The sequence below is a fragment of the Scylla paramamosain genome, chromosome 2 (genome assembly GCF_035594125.1).
Source record: "Scylla paramamosain isolate STU-SP2022 chromosome 2, ASM3559412v1, whole genome shotgun sequence".
Taxonomy (NCBI): domain Eukaryota; kingdom Metazoa; phylum Arthropoda; class Malacostraca; order Decapoda; family Portunidae; genus Scylla; species Scylla paramamosain.
Window position 1 is genome coordinate 32,621,817 of NC_087152.1, and position 18,148 is coordinate 32,639,964.

Consider the following 18,148-nt stretch of genomic DNA (forward strand, 5'->3'; position numbering starts at 1 on the left):
ACATCCTTTACTTAACTGCAGTGACAGGGCAGTCAAAGCTGACCAAAATTTGCTCAGATTTTGATGATCATGTTAGCCTCACAGGTTGCAAGTTCGATGCGCATGTTTACCTATACGGCCATGTCATTCTCCATTGACTGCCCCTCATAGCCAATATATCCTGCATTCAGATAAATCTATCAGTTTTCCATGATGCCCCAAAGTTGGATATTACATCACTTGCTGTCCACTCAAGTCAGGCTGTGCCTATCCACCCTTGCTTAAACTTTTAGTATAAATTGCATTATATTTCTTTGATAAACAGGAAAACATTTATTATTTTGTAATATAAGGCCTACCATGCTGGAAAGAAAGCTGATAAAACATCAAATTAAACAAAAACTAAATAAAACAAAAAATAATAACTTCATTACTTTTTCATGGTATAACATCAAATTTACAAAATAACTGTGACTCATTCAATACCATAATAGAGTCAATATTTGATATCATGGCACTGCAGTGCAAATAATATTTTGAGATCAGTGACATAAACATGAATCAAAATAGCACTTACAATTATAAACGCTAAGATGGTGGAAAAAGTGTGTGCTTGCATAAGGGATACTTGTGACAACACCAATCCACCTCAAGCCACAAACACACTCCCTCTCCTGAGGTACAAATTCCTCCAGTGCTAAGGATGGAATTTTTTTTTTTTTTTTTTTTTCCCTACTGAGTATACTATAAAATTCTTGTCTCATACTTATTAAATGTACAAACTTTTATTATTATTATTATTATTATTATTATTATTATTATTATTATTGTTACTACTTTTATTATTGTTATTATTATTATCATTATTATTGTCATCATTACTACTATTATTATTATTATAGTTATTGTTATCAAAATTCAATACAATTGAATTGAATTGAATTGAATCAAATTTTTATAATTATCATTATTATTACCGATTTTTAATCTTTATTATTTCTAGGCTATCATAATTATTATTGACTTTATAACTATTAATGTTGCATAATAATTGTAAAAACAATAATAATACTTGTAATTATTGGTAATATTTTGTCATTATTATTATTTCTAATATTCTTCTTATTACTGTTGTTATTATTATTATTATTGTTATTATTATTATTATTATTATTATTATTATTATTATTATTATTATTGTTGGTATTATTATTATTATTATTATTATTATTATTATTATTATTATTATTATTATCATTATTATTATTAGGCATTATCATTATAGCTGTTTTTTTCTTTTCTTGATTTTGCCTAAAAAAGCTTAGCTTTAGAAAGGCATGCTATAGATGTAAATAACTGTTAACTTTGATTTAGTATATAATATTGTACAACATGTAAGCAATGAATAAATGTTCAAATATGTTCATCACCCACAACATTATAAAGACTACCAAATCGGTCATCCTCCCACACCGCTTAGACTGGCTGGACAGCAATGTTTGAAAGGACTCTTCACTTTCAACGGATTTTCATCCTACCTAGTGACTGAAGGTAAGCTCATCCATCCCCAGATGACACTAAGCACCTCAGGATAGTGATATCTCTGTACTATCTCTGTTTCAGGCAAAGTGGTACAAACCACCTTCTAACATGTAACATCTCACATCCCATCATGTATTAGGTAATGTCACAGTTATTTACCTCCAATGTATTTTCTCTATATTGTAAATATCTTGCTTACTCTATAGCAAGCCATACTATGTGGTAAGTTAAGAATAAAAGTACATTTTCAGACACAGTTCTACAAAGTAATGTTAGCCATGTTCCTCTGATGACTCACCTTTCTTCTTTCCCGCTGCATGTTGGTTGGTTTGGGTCGACAGCCAGGGCAGAGCCAGGGTTCTTCCGGGTCATCCTTGAGGGGAGGCCGCAGACAACTCCAGTGGTAGCTCACCTCACAGCGGTCACAGATGGCCAAAGGTGTCATGTTGTTCTGATGCCGACACACTTTACACTTCTGAGGATCACAAGCCACAAGAAATAAGAATGTGGTGAAAAGCAGTCTCCAGGTGGGACTAAGTCATGCAGAGGGAAAGAACATGAATGCTTTGGGTGAGAGTGTAACAGAATGGGAGATTGCCTTCAAAAGTTTGTACATAAACAATATTTTGAAAGCTGAAAATTTAGTTTTATATCTTTGGTTGAGTATCACTTGAAATTATTTAATCTCCAGGAGCAAAATCCATAATTATGAGCAAAGCAAAGTTTACTATGGAGATTGTTGCTTCATTCTGAGCATCCTGGCCCAACCATAACACTACTCAAACACTAATATCTTCTGTACTACATGGCTGATCATAATGAAATTAGCATCATGTGATAGCACAACCCCATCAATTTTATGACATAGTTTTCATCTCTTCTATTAGGTGAAGTCAATGGATATTTGGGAAAAGTAGAAGGGTGTTAAAAATGGGATTTTTCAAAACTACTCAACTAATTTTAATGAAACCTTAGAGGTGTCATGCTGTTATAATTTTAATAAAATTCCTTATGTCAACTTTCAAGTAGCACAGTGCATGCACAAAGTCAACATTCCAACTTTCAACTAAAATAAATCAGCTTAAATTTTGTTGATATTAAGAGTAATACAAGTTCAAATGAAAAAGCATGTCAAATTTGCAACACTACTGCACATGCACAAAATACAGTATAAAACTTTTTGTAAAGTGACTCAGTTTTCTGCAATTTTAACCAACTTCCTTTTGTCTCAACATGAGCAGACACATACAACTGAATGCAGAATGAAATTTGCTATCCAATTGTATAAAGCATAATCATTGGGCTGTCACAAAGTTTTGAGTTAGAGTGATCTACATATTAGGAAGTGTGATGTGTGCGGTGCCTGAAATTCTCTCTCTCTCTCACTTACTGAAATACCCCTTACTGACAGACAGCTTTGCTCATCAATTGCCTTCCAAGGCATTTTACTGGTATATAACCAAACATTGTGTCTTTCATATCTGATTATATTTCTATTTTTATGCTAATCATTAATGTAACAAAAAGCTGTATAAAAGTATGAAACCTTAATGCAGTTAATTTAATGAAATTTGTGTTCTAAACAGGTTGCATAAAACTGGCAAAATATGAATCCAGCCTGTATTACAGGAACATATTTGAAGTTTTGATGTCTCAAATCTTCAGACAATATATCTTACGAGAGTATGAAAAGTTTTCTCTCACTAAAGTGAATGAAAATCAAACAAAAAGGTAACTAATGAATAAAGTAATACAATTATGTTCTATTACTCCGTCCCTCTTCTTTATTCTTCTCTGTTCACTCTTTCTATACTAGCTCCCTCTCATCTCACTATTCCCATCATAGAGCCAATACAGTAAAATCCCTCTCATCCGGCATTCGAGTATCCGGCACATTTTTCCCTGAGCCTTAAAATCAATAAAAAATCAATGTGTACTCATAAAATCAATTAAAATTCCCGCGCGAGGCATACTTTGTCCCCTCGCCACCAGAGCGCACTGTTTCGCACCACCCGCGGCCCACTGCACTGTGTTTACTCAGTGACTCAGTCCTGCGTGTGCACTGTTTATCGCCTGACGCCTTCATCATGCCTAAAGTTGTAGAAAAGAGGAAGCGTGTTGTGCTTACACTTAAGCAGCTGATCAGATCAGCTGATCTTTGTTATGGTAAGATACGTGAGTGTAGGGTGGTGATTGTGGACATAATTTCACTTCTATTCAAGTATCCGGCATGTCGGCGGTCCCGTTGATGCCGGATAAGAGGGATTTTACTGTAAATACTGCATGAAGTTAGTATCTCTCCAGCAGACCAGTACTGAGCCCCTCACCTTGGTAGCAATAGATTTCTCCCATTTAATGCAGGAGTCAAACATTCCAACAAGCATGTGCATCCGGGAGAAGGTCTGGCAATTGAGTACAGCCTCACGCCACTGCAGGGTTGCTGTGCTCTCCATCTCCTCATATTCTGCAGAAAAAGATAACAAGGATTACACTGGTGATAATTATAATTATGTTTGAAGAACTGTTCCAAAGCTATCCTTTCTTCCTTCTCAGAGCCCAAAGGGTCATGAAAACTATAATGTAACAAGTGCAGAAACAATGTCAAATTTATCCTTTAACATGAGAACCACTCACTCATTCTTCATTCCTATCACTTTTCTGGGATAATTTCATCATAATCGGTAATCCCTCTAGAACCATATAATTGATACAAATCTTCAATATGTAGTCCTCCAACTGAACACAAGCCTTCTCTTCTGTTTCTGCCTCAGTTTGGCCTCTCAGACTCCAGCAGATAGGCACTGTCATTCACTCAGAACTGCTGTCTTCATCAAACAATACAGACTACCTATTCTATATTTAATTTACCTCATCACATTGCCAAAGATAGTCCATAACATCCCTCTAATTTGGCATACCACAAAATGGATAAACTGAATGTAAATGTGAAGCAAGCGAACCAGATGGTGGTGTGAGTGATAGGCACCTTTTAAACCCTTCCAGTTCCTGCAATGAACCTTCCAGTACCACAATACTTGTAACACAATGTCAAATCATTACTATCAGAATTTTGGTGTTGGTAGATGTCACCACCAATCAATAACTTGCAGAGAAAAATAAATATATAAAAAATAAAAAAATACAAGATACATGTTATTTTGGTGGAGAGACAATACAAATATTGAGACTAAGGGATCCGTAAGTGTTTCCACAATATGTGCCTTTTTGTTTGTGGCTTTATCAACAAACTGATCCTATAAGGTATCTGTCATATCAAACTCATACTATAAACACAATTCATAAAAGCAGAGGAAGGACAGCAGTGCAGTTAATAGCCTTTCCTGAAGAAAGTAAAGGTTTTGAATTTACATTCAGTAGAGATTAAGCAGGGATCTGACAGAAGTGTGTAAGTAACATAACAGATATAACAAGAGTGACGTATACAAGATCCAATAGGTTAGTAATCAGAATGGATGAGAAGGAACAGCTCAATACAGCTAGCTATATTTAGAAAGGAGATAACAATATGTTGATTCTCAAATTAAGTAGTAAATAGATTCAGTAATAAAACTTAATACAGTCAATAGGAAGATTTGAATAAATAACATAACAAATACATATTTAGTTAAGTAAGGTCTTCAAATATTTGGTGTTTGATCAAATAAGAATTAACTACAGATGAAGAGAATATCAAAATGATCAACAAATAAAAGGAAATATTGTTTTTGTCTTCAGGTTTAGCCACACCAAGGGTACAGACTAATGTTTGTCATGTGCACTTCTTTGCCAACATTTTGCCCAGCAGTGTGAAAGGATCACCACAGCTATACACTTGTTACTGATTTTTCAAGGTAGATTTTCTCTCATTTCATGTACTAGTAATATAAGGTCATTCTCATTACTTGTAATGCTTGAACATATGAAAATGTGAATCATGTAATTTCTTTTCAAATTCAAACTTCTATGTACCTGGGATTTGGAGAACTTCATGTTAGGCTGCATGCTACACTCTGCCTTTCAAAAGCAGTGTCCTGGCATAATCCTAGGTAAACTTCTCAGTCTAAAAAAGTTAGGTCACCCTTCTCTATAATGACTCCAATGCCCATGTTTATTTGTACTTTATAATGAGATCAAGTTCTACGGTATGAATGACATGCAGCCTCACTTGTGGTAACTCAAGTCTTAGCACATTCTCCCCCTGCAGTGTGAGGGGCAAAAGGACATACCTATGGGTGCCTCAGAGCCTTCTGCTGCAGGTACTGGAATAAACTTCTTAGAGGGCTGCATTATACCCTTGAGGTACTTGTTGTGCATGTTTTTCTGTGCCTCCACCAAGCACTCTCCAAGCTCCTGCAGTGTGTTTGCCTGTAACAAACAAATAATGCATTACAGGCATAAAAATTATATTATACACAAAAATACATATTGGATGAATTTAGCAATACATGGTGATTTTTCAAATACACCAGTAAGGTGTATCATGTCACATGAATCTAACCCTATCAATTTCTTAGAACTGAGTTCACAAGTCTATCTCCCAACTGCTTTCTCATCCTCTAACAAAATGCCCTTATCAATAATTTCCTTAAACTTTCTGCAATCTAGCAACAATCCTTTCCTATTTTCTCTCTCACCTGCAGAGCTTTAGCCTCCCAAGCATCAAAATCTGACACGGCCCCAAGCCAGCCCTCTGCTAGTTCCCGCTCAATCTGGATGATGTCCTCCCTTAGAGTCTCCACTAGCTGCAGTGCTCCATCCTCAAGATCATCCAGTGGTTCCCACCTTTAAGGAAGGGAGAGAAATGGGGAGATTAACTATCATGGCAAAAATGTCTTAACATAATGTTAAAGATAAGTAAAATGAAAATTCACAATTACCTTTGTTCTAGAAAAATACTATAAATGGTACCTTATCAAGTATACTTGCCTGTTTTAGGAAAACATGATGAGAAAATTCTTACTATCTTAATAAAACAAATAACTTCCATTGTCTTTTAATAGTACACAGAAAGACTTTTGCAGCATTAGTGAATGCACTTAATGACATGGGGTTTGGAAGAAGGTTAACCCTTAATACATGGTGATTGTCCATGAACGACTGTATCACCATGTCTGGAGGGACGGTGGTCGTTTCAGTAATCACGATTTTTTTCACCACATGTTTTTATTTATTTACCTCCTGCTTACTCAAGTTGAAAGGCAGTTGTAAGTATCTAGTAACTCTCTCCACTAACTGAGTTGCCACTGTTGCTATTTCAGCTCAGTCTCATTAAGCTTCATTCCGTCCTAGAGACAACATCTGATAATTCCCGTGACAATGGGGGTGGAGCACACCCACTAAGTGAGGGGAGCAACATGGATAGTGACATAAACATATCATCTGGGTGTGATGCTGATATTACTGATGAGAGTGAAAACAGTGTTTATGATCTAGAGACTGAAGAAAGTGAAGACAGCAGTAATCATGAGGAAGATACTGCGGGAGACAAAGAACATGCTTCAGAGTGTCCGTCTACCTCTGTCTCAGGAGCACATAGCAGATTACGCAAACGTAAGCATGGTAGTCTCACATGCTGAAACCAGAGGATCATGTGGGCGTGGCAGAATTGCAGCACAAGGTTCCACAGGTGCTGCTGCATATGAAGGCAATTTTCATTGGAACGAATGTGATAATTTTTGTTCAAATATGCCTGTGTTTGCTAGTGAGCCTATTGGAATAACTAATGAATTTCCTGAAGTGCAACACGACTGTGATTATTTTCTGGCTCAACTAAGTAATGATTTACTGGACCATATAGTGACTGAGACTAACAGATATTATGCCAAGTATGCTGAAACCCATGATGTGCTCCCTGGCTCTCACAAGAAAGAATGGGTAAACCTAATAGGTGATGAACCCCTGACATTCATAGCTCTAACTCTGATGATGATCCTTTCTAGAAAAACTAAGACATGACTATTGGAACAGGGGTGACATGTTATACATGCCAAATTTTGGAATTGAGACATATATAATAATATACTAAGATTTCTTCACTATGCTAGTGATAAGAGTGCTAATCCACTCTGGAGGATCAGACTGGTGCTGCAAAGTGCAAATTCAAGTCTTCTCTCAGACCCTGTGTCAGGGAAGAAACTCTTGGTACACTATAACTCTATTCTCAAGGTTCATAGTGTGCTGGAAAGTACATCATTGTATTCAGAATTACAAAAAGAAATGGATTTAAAAAAATATAAAACTATCTTCTGGCATTTTCTGAGTTTGACATATTTACAGAGATGGAAATGGAAATTAATTGGATTACCTGTAAGGCAAGGGCTAATACAAATTTTACTATATTATATACAGTACCTTGTCTGGGCCGCCTCATGTGGGTTTGCCTGCCTCATATATTGACAGACCAAATACAAAACATAGGTAGTACAGTATAGTCTGCTGATAATGTTGAAAGTTCTATAAAACCTCTCAAGTCAGAGGTCACTTAATTACAAGTATGTATTGTCAGAGAAAAAAAAAAAAAAAAAAAAAAATCATAAGGAACAATTTGTGCACAATAAAAATGAAGATATAGACAGATTTAAAATCTTGCGAGATGGCAAATCAATCTTACTAAAGCGAAACATGACATCACATTACAAGTCCTGAGTTATAACTTTAAAAAAATATGGAAAAATAAATAAATAAAAAAGTAAGAGACAACTGCACACACACACACACACACACACACACACACACACACACACACACACACATACACACACACACACACACACACACACACTTACTTGGTGGCTAGGTTAGCTTCAAGCTGTTTCTTCACCTGCACAAGAGATGTTTTAAGCTTAGACTCACGGTGGCCCTTCTCTGCCAGAGCTGCTAGCAGTTCGTCCACCTTCTCCATGTTACTGGTGAGGGAGAGTGGTGGTGAGAGATGGAAAGAGGGAGAGGTGGTCATAATGTAATGTAACGGTGTGTAGTACTCAATCATAGTGACAGATGGAAAGAGTGGCTGGTGGTCATATCAAAGGAAAATGGCTGACGGGTGGGAATGATGTATGGAAATGGGAAGAAAATTAATGTACCATGAAAACAGTGGGAGAGAATAGGAGGCCATAGACATGATTAACCCTTTCTTTACTGCCAGTCCAAAATGTGTACATGCAACAACATAAAAAAGCTTCTACACACTGCCATAAGCAATATGTACCAGTGACATCATTTAATATGGAGTTTCTAAGGAGGAGACAAAACATCTTCATTACCAAATAACCTCTTCCCCATTCCCACCTAGGAAACACTTTAAATTATCAGTCACAGGGAGCCTCCTCAAGCAGGTCACAAAAAAGTCACATGGCAGAAAAACACAGGGAGCCTCCTCAAGCAGGTCACAAAAAAGTCACATGGCAGAAAAACTAACTAATGGCACTCCCTCACAAAGAGCAGCCTAGCACCACCTCTTCACCAACCCCTTTGGTTATTTCGTGCTATAGTACATTGTTTTTGTTGAGTTATTGTATTAGTAATTAGTTACAGGATCAGGTAAGACTTTCTAGGCATCACATCAAAAATCATACCTAGCAGGAAACATTTCCACTGTTTAAAAAGCACAAAGCAATCTTCACTTGTCCCAGGCAGAGCCATCCCCAGCAGCCCTGGGTCCCCTGCCCTCCCTCAGAGGAGTGTCTGTGAATATCTTGAACAGAAAGTGCCTTTCCTAGAAGACTCTCCATGGAAAGGGGTAGATTGATAATCTTCCCAAAAGGTTTCTAATACTGCGGTTTATGTGATTGGATGACACATGCACTCAGCCAAAATCTCATGACTATCATTCATATTTCATTCCCATTACATGTTGTTTCATGATGATGTAATGACTCCAAGATGTTGCTTAGTGAATTTTACGTTAAATATTTTGAATTTGATGAACATAATGATGCATATGCTGTGATTTGAAAAAATAAAAACACTATAGCATGGAGTGTCTTCTGCCTAATTCTTACAAAACTGGAGTTATGTGGGTTAGATTTTTGTTTTGATGTTGCAAGGTGATAGTGACCTAGAAGTGTCTGATGATGACTGGGTACTTTGATGAATAGCTTAGTGAGGGTGAAGAGGAACATATGCTGGAAAATGATAGTGAAGTGAGTTTTTGTGATGACACAGCGAAGGACTAAGTGGAGTGTAGCTTGCCTGGATCACCACTTTCTCCTTCGCCCAGGTGCAGCAGGCTATTTATTCTGCTAGTTGACCCTTTCTCTGACCAGTGACCTAGTACCATCCCTCCCTCGGACAAGTAATAGTACAATTATTCTTCTTTCATGGAGAGAGAGAGAGAGAGAGAGAGAGAGAGAGAGAGAGAGAGAGAGAGAGAGAGAGAGAGAGAGAGAGAGAGAGAGAGAGAGAGAGAGAGAGAGAGAGAGAGAGAGAGAGAGAGAGAGAGAGAGAGTATGATGCAGGTTTACTAAATCTATTTGTTATGTAACTAATAGTATATTTATGCTTTTTTCACACCCCATGTGCATCTCATGGTCAGTATGTATGGATGCAAAAAATACATATATGAAGAACATAATATATAAACACTGTAATGATAAAATAATGATGCAATGACATTGTACCACCTGGCAGCTCATGGGAAACAGTGGTGTGTGGAGTTAAATTGCAAGCGTGCTCACATAGAGTAGCAGTAAGGAAGGGGTTAAAAGTGATGATAGGAAGTTCAGGAGTTGTAGTGTTTAACCACGTAATGCTAAACCATGAGTTTAGGGTTTCAAACTCTGGATACAATCTTAATAGGGGATACGAGAGGAGTTATTGTTGGGTGGAAATTTGGTGAATGAAACACATGGCTGGAAGCCAAGGAATATGATACTTGTTCTTTCCTTTGTCCCTGCCCAACACAACTAAGTAGGATGAGGAGTGAAATGTTGACAGGAGAAGAGACAATGATGGTATGGCATGATGGGAAGAATACAATTAGAAGGAAGATATGGAGGAAAAGTTTGGGTGGAGTTTAGGAAGTACAATTCTGAAAAGCGTTAGTTATATCACATGGAATAAAAAGATGGGCAAAAAAAAAAAAAAAAAAAAAAAAAAAAAAAAAAAAAAAAAAGGGTAAATGGATGAGAGCATGTGCACATGTGGACATGCAAGCACACATGCAGACATGCATGCATACACACACCCCAAACACATTCATATAAAAAACTTAAAGGCTACTGAAGACTTGTAACAAGTCATCCCACTGCAAATTAATGAAATAAACCATTCAATACCAATTTTGCCAAGCACTTTTATATTTTCCTGAAGTGGCACAGTAGAAAAGCTCTCTCTCTCTCTCTCTCTCTCATTTTTTCCTGCTACTCACTCATAATAAAACCACAAGTTCTGTCCAACTGGAGGGAATGTTTGAGTCTTTTCATCTACTGCCTGCTTCTTTGGTCGCCCCAGATGACTTTCCTGGAAAAATATGCATAAGTAAATAAATAGCCCATAAAAAATAAATAATAATAATAATAGTAATAATAATAATAATAATAATAATAATAATAATAATAATAATAATAATAATAATAATAATAATAATAAAAGAAATAAATGCAATTAATGACAATGTTTCCATGAGGTAGTCTCTATAACATGAGTAATCTGATTCTTCTAACACTATCAATGTTGAAATTTACCAAATTCAAGAAACTAGAGGAAATAGAGATAATACTCTATATTATACAAAATTTTGCCCCCAAACACACACAGAATGGTATATCAGGACACACACCTAGTTTTGTACTGCCAACTAAGATTAAAAGTTTGTTATATGAGAGCAAACTGACTAGACAAGGGAGTGATATCTGCCTAGGTAAGTGCCATTTTGAAAGATGGTATCACCACTGGTGATGCTCTAAACATGGCATCATGGCACTCCTACCAGCCAATAACAGACAATAATAATAATAATAATAATAATAATAATAATAATAATAATAATAATAATAATAATAATAATAATAACAACAACAACAAATATATGTGTGCACACACATCAAGTATGACTGATGAACAATGCATATAATAATGTGTACAATGCATGATAGTTCTTTGGAAAAAAAAAAAAAAAAAAAAAAAAAAAAAAAAAAAAAAAAAAAAGAGTACAATCAACAACCCCGTCTTTGTCGTCTGCAACAGGTGTATCAAGAACAGTGATAAAAGAGCAATAATAAAAATGCGCTAAGCCAAATGTTAGATTTGATTGGAAAAAAGTCACACATTTCACCCCTGTATTCTCCACCACCATACCTTCTTTGAGGTTCCTGTCAGCTCCTCCTTGATGGCTGACAGGGGTTTGTCATCTGAGTCTGAGCTCGACTCCTGTAGGTTATCAGGACGTGAAGACTCTTGTGAGCTTTTCCAATTATTCTGTGAAGGAAGGCACAACTTAAGTGTCAATGCAGTATGAACCAAGCTTATACGTATATCTATCTTAGAGTTTCCCCTGAAGGGTCTGGCCAAGGTACAAAAGCCCCCCACCTCTCCCTATCCAAATATGCTCTTCTTGCTTGTTCAGCTGATCAACTTTTACTTGTACCTCCTTCACTCATCTATTCATGTAGACAATTCTGAACAGGCCTTCCTTTCCCTTTATCAATTTAAGTTTTACTCACATATGCTTTCTTTACAAACTCTTTACTCTTCATTATCTCAGAACTGCCAAATCATTTCAGCATGTTTCTTTTTCACCAATTCCACCACTCTACCTTTCACTCCATTTGTAGTGGTGTTTATAAAATATCTATCATTAACATCATTCCTATCATCTTCCCATCTTGTCACTCCACACACCTCTCTCAAATAACACATTTCCACAACATGCACTCTGAACTCCTCCAAGCTATTCCATATCTCTGATCCATACATCAATGATGGCAGGAGGTTTCAATTATTTAAACCTATTTACATTCATGGACACATTTCACCTTTCCATAACCCTTCCAAATGATCCTATGATAAGCTTATGTCTCACAGCACTCACACTTACTTCACCTATTTCACCATGTTATGGCAGGAGATTTCAATTATTTAAACCTATTTACATCCATGGACATATTTCACCTTTCCATAACCCTTCCAAATGATCCTATGATAAGCTTGTCTCACAGTCCTCACTCTTGCTTCACCTATTTCACCATGTTAACCTAACACTGCCCTCAAATACACAAACTCGTAACTCATCCAATCCTCTCTCATTACACAATCACCTCACATCTTTCCACTTCTGAAACACTCCCCTTATTAGGTCTAGTTATTAAAATCATACAACTTTAATTCCTCTTAAATACCATTAATTTATCCTTCTTAAGATTCAACTTTAGTTTGTCTCATACACACACATTATGAAACTGTATGGTGTCATCTACAAATAAACATGCTACCATAATCCATCTCACTCATTTCAGTTTCATCCTTACATCAATATCAAACATTTTATCTTTTAATTTCTCCCAAACTACCATTTATAAAAAATATTAATCAAATATGTAGATGTTCTACTTGCACTCCTGCATGCCTAGTAGAACTTTCAGCAAGTTCTCCCTACATCCTTACAAAAGCACTGCCTCCTTATAAAAGCCCTTCATTCCATCCAATACGTGATCTCTAATATTATAAATCTCAGGCACATTCCACAGTGTTTCCCCAAGATCATAACAAAGGAAAACTTACACATCTGCTGTAAGTCACCAGGATCGTAATATGAAAACATTAAACAAGGCTTATTATATGAAACAATCATTACAATAAAAGCAGGGCCTAGAACTGATTAATTTATCATTAATATGTGTGTTACAGGGTAGGGTTTTTTTTCTTGCCCATTTTTTTTTTTTTTTTTTTGGAGGGACACTGGCCAAGGGCAACAAAAATCCAATAAAAAAAAAAAAAGCCCACTGTGATGGCAGTCCCAGAAAAGGGTCCAAAGCAGTAGTCAAAAACTGAAGGATGTCTTGAAAGCTCCCTCTTGAAGGAACTCAAGTCATAGGAAGGTGGAAATACAGAAGCAGGCAAGGAGTTCCAGAGTTTACCATAGAAAGGGATGAAAGATTGAGAATACTTGTAAACTCTTGCATTAGAGAGGTGGACAGAATAGGGGTGAGAGAAAGAAGAAAGTCTCGTGCAGTGAGGCCATGGGAGGAGAGGAGACATGCAGTTAGCAAGATCAGAAGAGCAGTTAGCATGAAAACAGTGGTAGAAGACAGCTAGAAATGCAACATTGCGGCAGTGAGAGAGAGAGGCTGAAGACAGTCAGTCAGAGGAGAGGAGTTGATGAGACAAAAAGCTTTTGATTCCACCCTGTCTAGAAGAGCGGTATGGGTGAAACTCCCCCAGACATGTGAAGCATACTCCATACATGGATGGATAAGGCCCCTGTACAGAGTTAGCAGCTTGGGGAGGGGGGAGTGAATGAGAAAAACTGATTTCTTACACTAACCTGGGTGCAGTAGGTGGAGTGATGGTCAACCCAGCCCTTCTCTACATAAAGGCCAGGCGTGGTGTTGTTGAAGAGCCAGTAGCGGTCATGGTTACGGTCAAGGCCAAGAGGCTGCAGGCGAATCAACATTTCCTTCTGCAACATTACCCGCTCACATTCCACCACCACAAACTGCCTCCGCTTGTCCTCCTCCTCTTTCATCAGTCTAGAGTGGGTGATGAGAAAAACTGTTACTTAGGTGGTTTGAAATATATCAATGCTGGTCTTCTACATTTTGATTGCGAGATCAAAGATTCCTAGGGTAAGTAACAATTTTCATGAGGAAAGAGCTAACCACATTATCTCTTCTGACCTGGAATTCAAACGCAAGGCCTAAATGTAAGAACCAATATGTCAACAGGCTGTTGGTATCAAAACAGATCTACAAATGATGTAATAATGCTTAATGAACACTAACCATTCAGATTTCTTCATAAAGATGAACTGATAACATAATAACTTACTGCTCTTTCAACTGGCTCCTGGTTTTTTCCTTCTCCTTCATCACCTCCTCTGGGGTGAGGCGCTTTCGTCTCTCCCTCTGGGCTGAAGAAGACATATCCAGCTCTTCCTTCTTGCTATAGAAGCTATCAATGGTTATGGGTGCCTTCTGGGGGCTGTAACCCTTGGGACGACCAGGGGACTTTCTAGTAGTGTTTTGCTCCATCTTCTTTTTGAGACGTTCCTGTCGTCGCTCCTTCTTACGCTCCATCTCCTCTTTCATGTTTGACTTCTTGATCTGTGCCCGCTCTTTGTATAGCTGGTAGGCCTTCTCCTCTATCTCCTCCACATGGTCGGCTGCTGCATCAGAAGCATTTACACAGTGACACAGAGCCTTCAGCACTGCTGTTATCTCAGCTGGCTGTAGTTCATACAGTTCACTGCTCTCCAGCTTGTGAATCAGTCCCTCTGAGAGCTCATTTTGCTCTTCCCCTTCTTCAGCATTGTCATCTGAGTGCTGGCTGGCTGTGTCAGAGAAGTCCCTCCGGCTCAGACAGAGGCGGGCCAGCTCAGCAGCAGTCTGGTAGTGGACAGGTAATGAGCGCACTTTCACTCCCAACTCTTTACTGTTACCAATCCGGTCATCAGCCACCACCATGTGTAGCAGGAGGCACATCACCTCTGCCAGGTAGCGAAAGCCCTTTGGCCCAGCAGCCAGTGCCTGCATCAGCTGACTGCATGAGATGGAGTTCTTCTTGTCAGTCTTGATAATCTCATTGTAGCATTCTACAAACTCTACCACCATTGTGATGTCACCGAACAGGGAGTTAGGGATTTCCTGTTGACAAAATGCAAATTTATCGGTCATTAATTACTAGATAGTGATGTGTGTATGTATATATATATATATATATATATATATATATATATATATATATATATATATATATATATATATATATATATATATAGCATAAAGATAGGAAAAAAAGACAGAAAAAAATACATGATACAAAGAAAGTGTAGAGGCTTGGACATTACCTCAGGGGTGGGAACTATTTGAGGAGCAGGAAGGGGCTTCAGGTTAGGGAGCAGCTTGTCTTCTGTCTTGCGATTAAGCTCCTCTTTAGTTTGTTGCCGCTTTTCAGCTTCCTCCTTGGCCTGTGTGACATGTAGGAAGGATAACATTAGAGTAAGTGGGAAAGGTCATGTATTAATTTAATTACCACGTCTTTGTGTGGTTACAGATGCTATGTTAAACAACTCCTTTAAGTATATCACTGTATTTTTTAACACTGCCCTCCTGCAGCTTGGCCCCAAAATATTACATGTTGGATATCACTATAGCTTTTACTTAAATCTCTTAAATGTATGGAAATCAAATTCCAATCCTACAGTCTTTCATATCATTCATGAACTGGGACAAAAGGCAAATAAATTTATTCATAACTTTAAAAGTTTCTTAAAAGTATCTTATGTCACATCATAATAACAATGTACCCACCTTTTGTTTGATGTAGTTCTCCTTCTCCTGAGGCGTCATCTTGGCCAGCACACGCCGCTCCAGCATGCGGTCATGTCGCTTCAGAATGTTGGCACGCAGCTCAAGGTCAGGAATAACCTGTAGTGAGAAAGAAGAGAAAGGTCTGTTTTAAAAGATTTTTCTAGTTTTCAGTTCTTCAGCTCCATGTTTTCTAGCAAGAAATGTGGTTAGTTAAGACCCTGGAATCAAATTTGAAATTAATTGAGCCAGATGCCATTCTATGAAGAAAGTGCTGGAGTTTCAAATAGATGTGCCCAGTTTTCTTATGACAGGACATCATTCCTCACAAAAATGCATCATGTAGACACTTTTTGATCAGTTATACATCTTTCACTTCATTAAATAATTAAAATTTGAGACTAGGCAAAGTTTTTAGTAATTTTTCTTATGAATGAATCATGTTTAAGAGTTATTAACATATGAAGTCCTGATAACTTTATGAATTACAAGGTTTCACTTTTTATAACACAAGACTGGGAATAATATATATATATATATATATATATATATATATATATATATATATATATATATATATATATATATATATATATATATATATATATATATATATATATATATATATATATATATATATATATATATATATATATATATATATATATATATATATATACACACACACACACACAAATAAAATAAAATTAATGAATAACTTAATTAATAATAATAAAGACAACATAAATCAACAAATAAATTCAACTCCTAAAGTGTCGACACAATCATACTTTCCTCCAGAAAAGTCCAAATTTACACACGAGTAGAACACACAGCACATTAGTGGCAAGGCAGAGCAACATAATGACACACCTCAATCTGCTGGAGGGAAAGTTTCTTGAGCACCTGGTCCATGGTGTGCACCAGCTTGCGGCCAGTGCCCTTAAGACCCTTCAGGGTGGCATACTGGTGCGCCATTTTCTTCATGATGGGTGTCCGCATCACTGCCTCAGGATTTGGGGTCTGAGGTGAGAAAAAAAAAGAGTGGTTCCATGATGCAACCTTTCATAACAGCAATGAAAAAATGCCTTGTGAAAAATTCTAAGGAACAGGTATCAGTTCAGGTATATAGATAGATATTGAGTCAAACATTTTCTTAAAGCAACTGCCTCTCCTAAATTTACAGTTAAGTATTTAATTTTTTGCATCCTATAGTCCATTTTAGTACAGTTGGCCCTCAACATTCACAGATTAAATTATTTTAGGACTGGCACTGGAACGGAAATGTATGTGGATTATATTTTTTCACAAATTGCCAATATTTCAAATCTTGAGAAAATCACATCACACACACACACACACACACACACACACACACACTTGCTTTCTGCTGCCCAGTAATGTTGCCAATCTAGCTAATTTCTGGAGACAGATTTTGTAAATTTCCTAATGCTTGTATATTGTGTACATTTCTCATGGCTATAGATATGTCAGGAAAAGTATTTAATCCAGAGGTTAAGATAGATGGTTATACACTGCTCTATAAATATAGGGAAAACAACAGGAGGGAAGGAGGCGTCGTGTTATACGTTAGGGACAAATTACAGTGTTGTATTAACAGTAGAATTAAAACAGAAAACAAAGCAGAGTCGATATAGGTAGATATTAAGGAAGGATCACAGTCAGTAGTACTGGAAGTAGTGTACAAACCACCGACCAGTACAAAGAAAATTAACACCTCACTGTGGCACGAAATAAATAGAGCAGGCAGGTACAGTAAGGTATGTGTGGTAGATTTTAATTTTAGGAATACTGACTGGAGTCTGATGGTGGGTAACAAGGAGGCAGAGGAATTTCTTAAGGTAATTCAGGATAATTTTTTAAAACAGGTAGTCGTAGAACCCACAAGGGGGAATAACATTCTAGATTTAATTCTTACTAACAGGGAGGAAGCAGTCACGCAGGTAGAGGTTGGAGGACAGCTAGGTAACAGTGACCATAGGGAAATTAGGTACAATTTAAAATGGGAAGAAACTTTTAGAAGCAAAAACACTAGTAAAATACCTAACTTTAGGAGAGCAGATTTTGAGGAATTAAAAAGGTACCTCCAAGGAGTTGACTGGCAATGGATGCAGGGTGAGGTCAGGTCCAGGATGGAGTGGAGA

At 37.0% G+C, this 18,148-nt stretch overlaps 1 protein-coding gene across 2 annotated transcripts in view; it reads right to left on the reverse strand.

Moving 5' to 3' along the window:
- LOC135113701 (tyrosine-protein kinase BAZ1B-like) overlaps positions 1-18,148 on the reverse strand; it is a 39,350-nt gene that overhangs the window by 9,741 nt on the left and 11,461 nt on the right. For both annotated transcript variants that reach the window (XM_064029221.1, XM_064029211.1), the window contains exons 6-17: positions 16,857-17,006; positions 15,987-16,103; positions 15,524-15,643; positions 14,506-15,320; positions 14,003-14,207; positions 11,818-11,937; positions 10,889-10,980; positions 8,307-8,426; positions 6,156-6,303; positions 5,748-5,886; positions 3,849-3,985; positions 1,820-1,996 (exon numbers count right to left, since the gene is read on the reverse strand). In XM_064029221.1, coding sequence (XP_063885291.1) covers positions 1,820-1,996; positions 3,849-3,985; positions 5,748-5,886; positions 6,156-6,303; positions 8,307-8,426; positions 10,889-10,980; positions 11,818-11,937; positions 14,003-14,207; positions 14,506-15,320; positions 15,524-15,643; positions 15,987-16,103; positions 16,857-17,006 — 2,340 coding nt within the window. The remainder of the gene's footprint in view (positions 1-1,819; positions 1,997-3,848; positions 3,986-5,747; positions 5,887-6,155; positions 6,304-8,306; positions 8,427-10,888; positions 10,981-11,817; positions 11,938-14,002; positions 14,208-14,505; positions 15,321-15,523; positions 15,644-15,986; positions 16,104-16,856; positions 17,007-18,148) is intronic.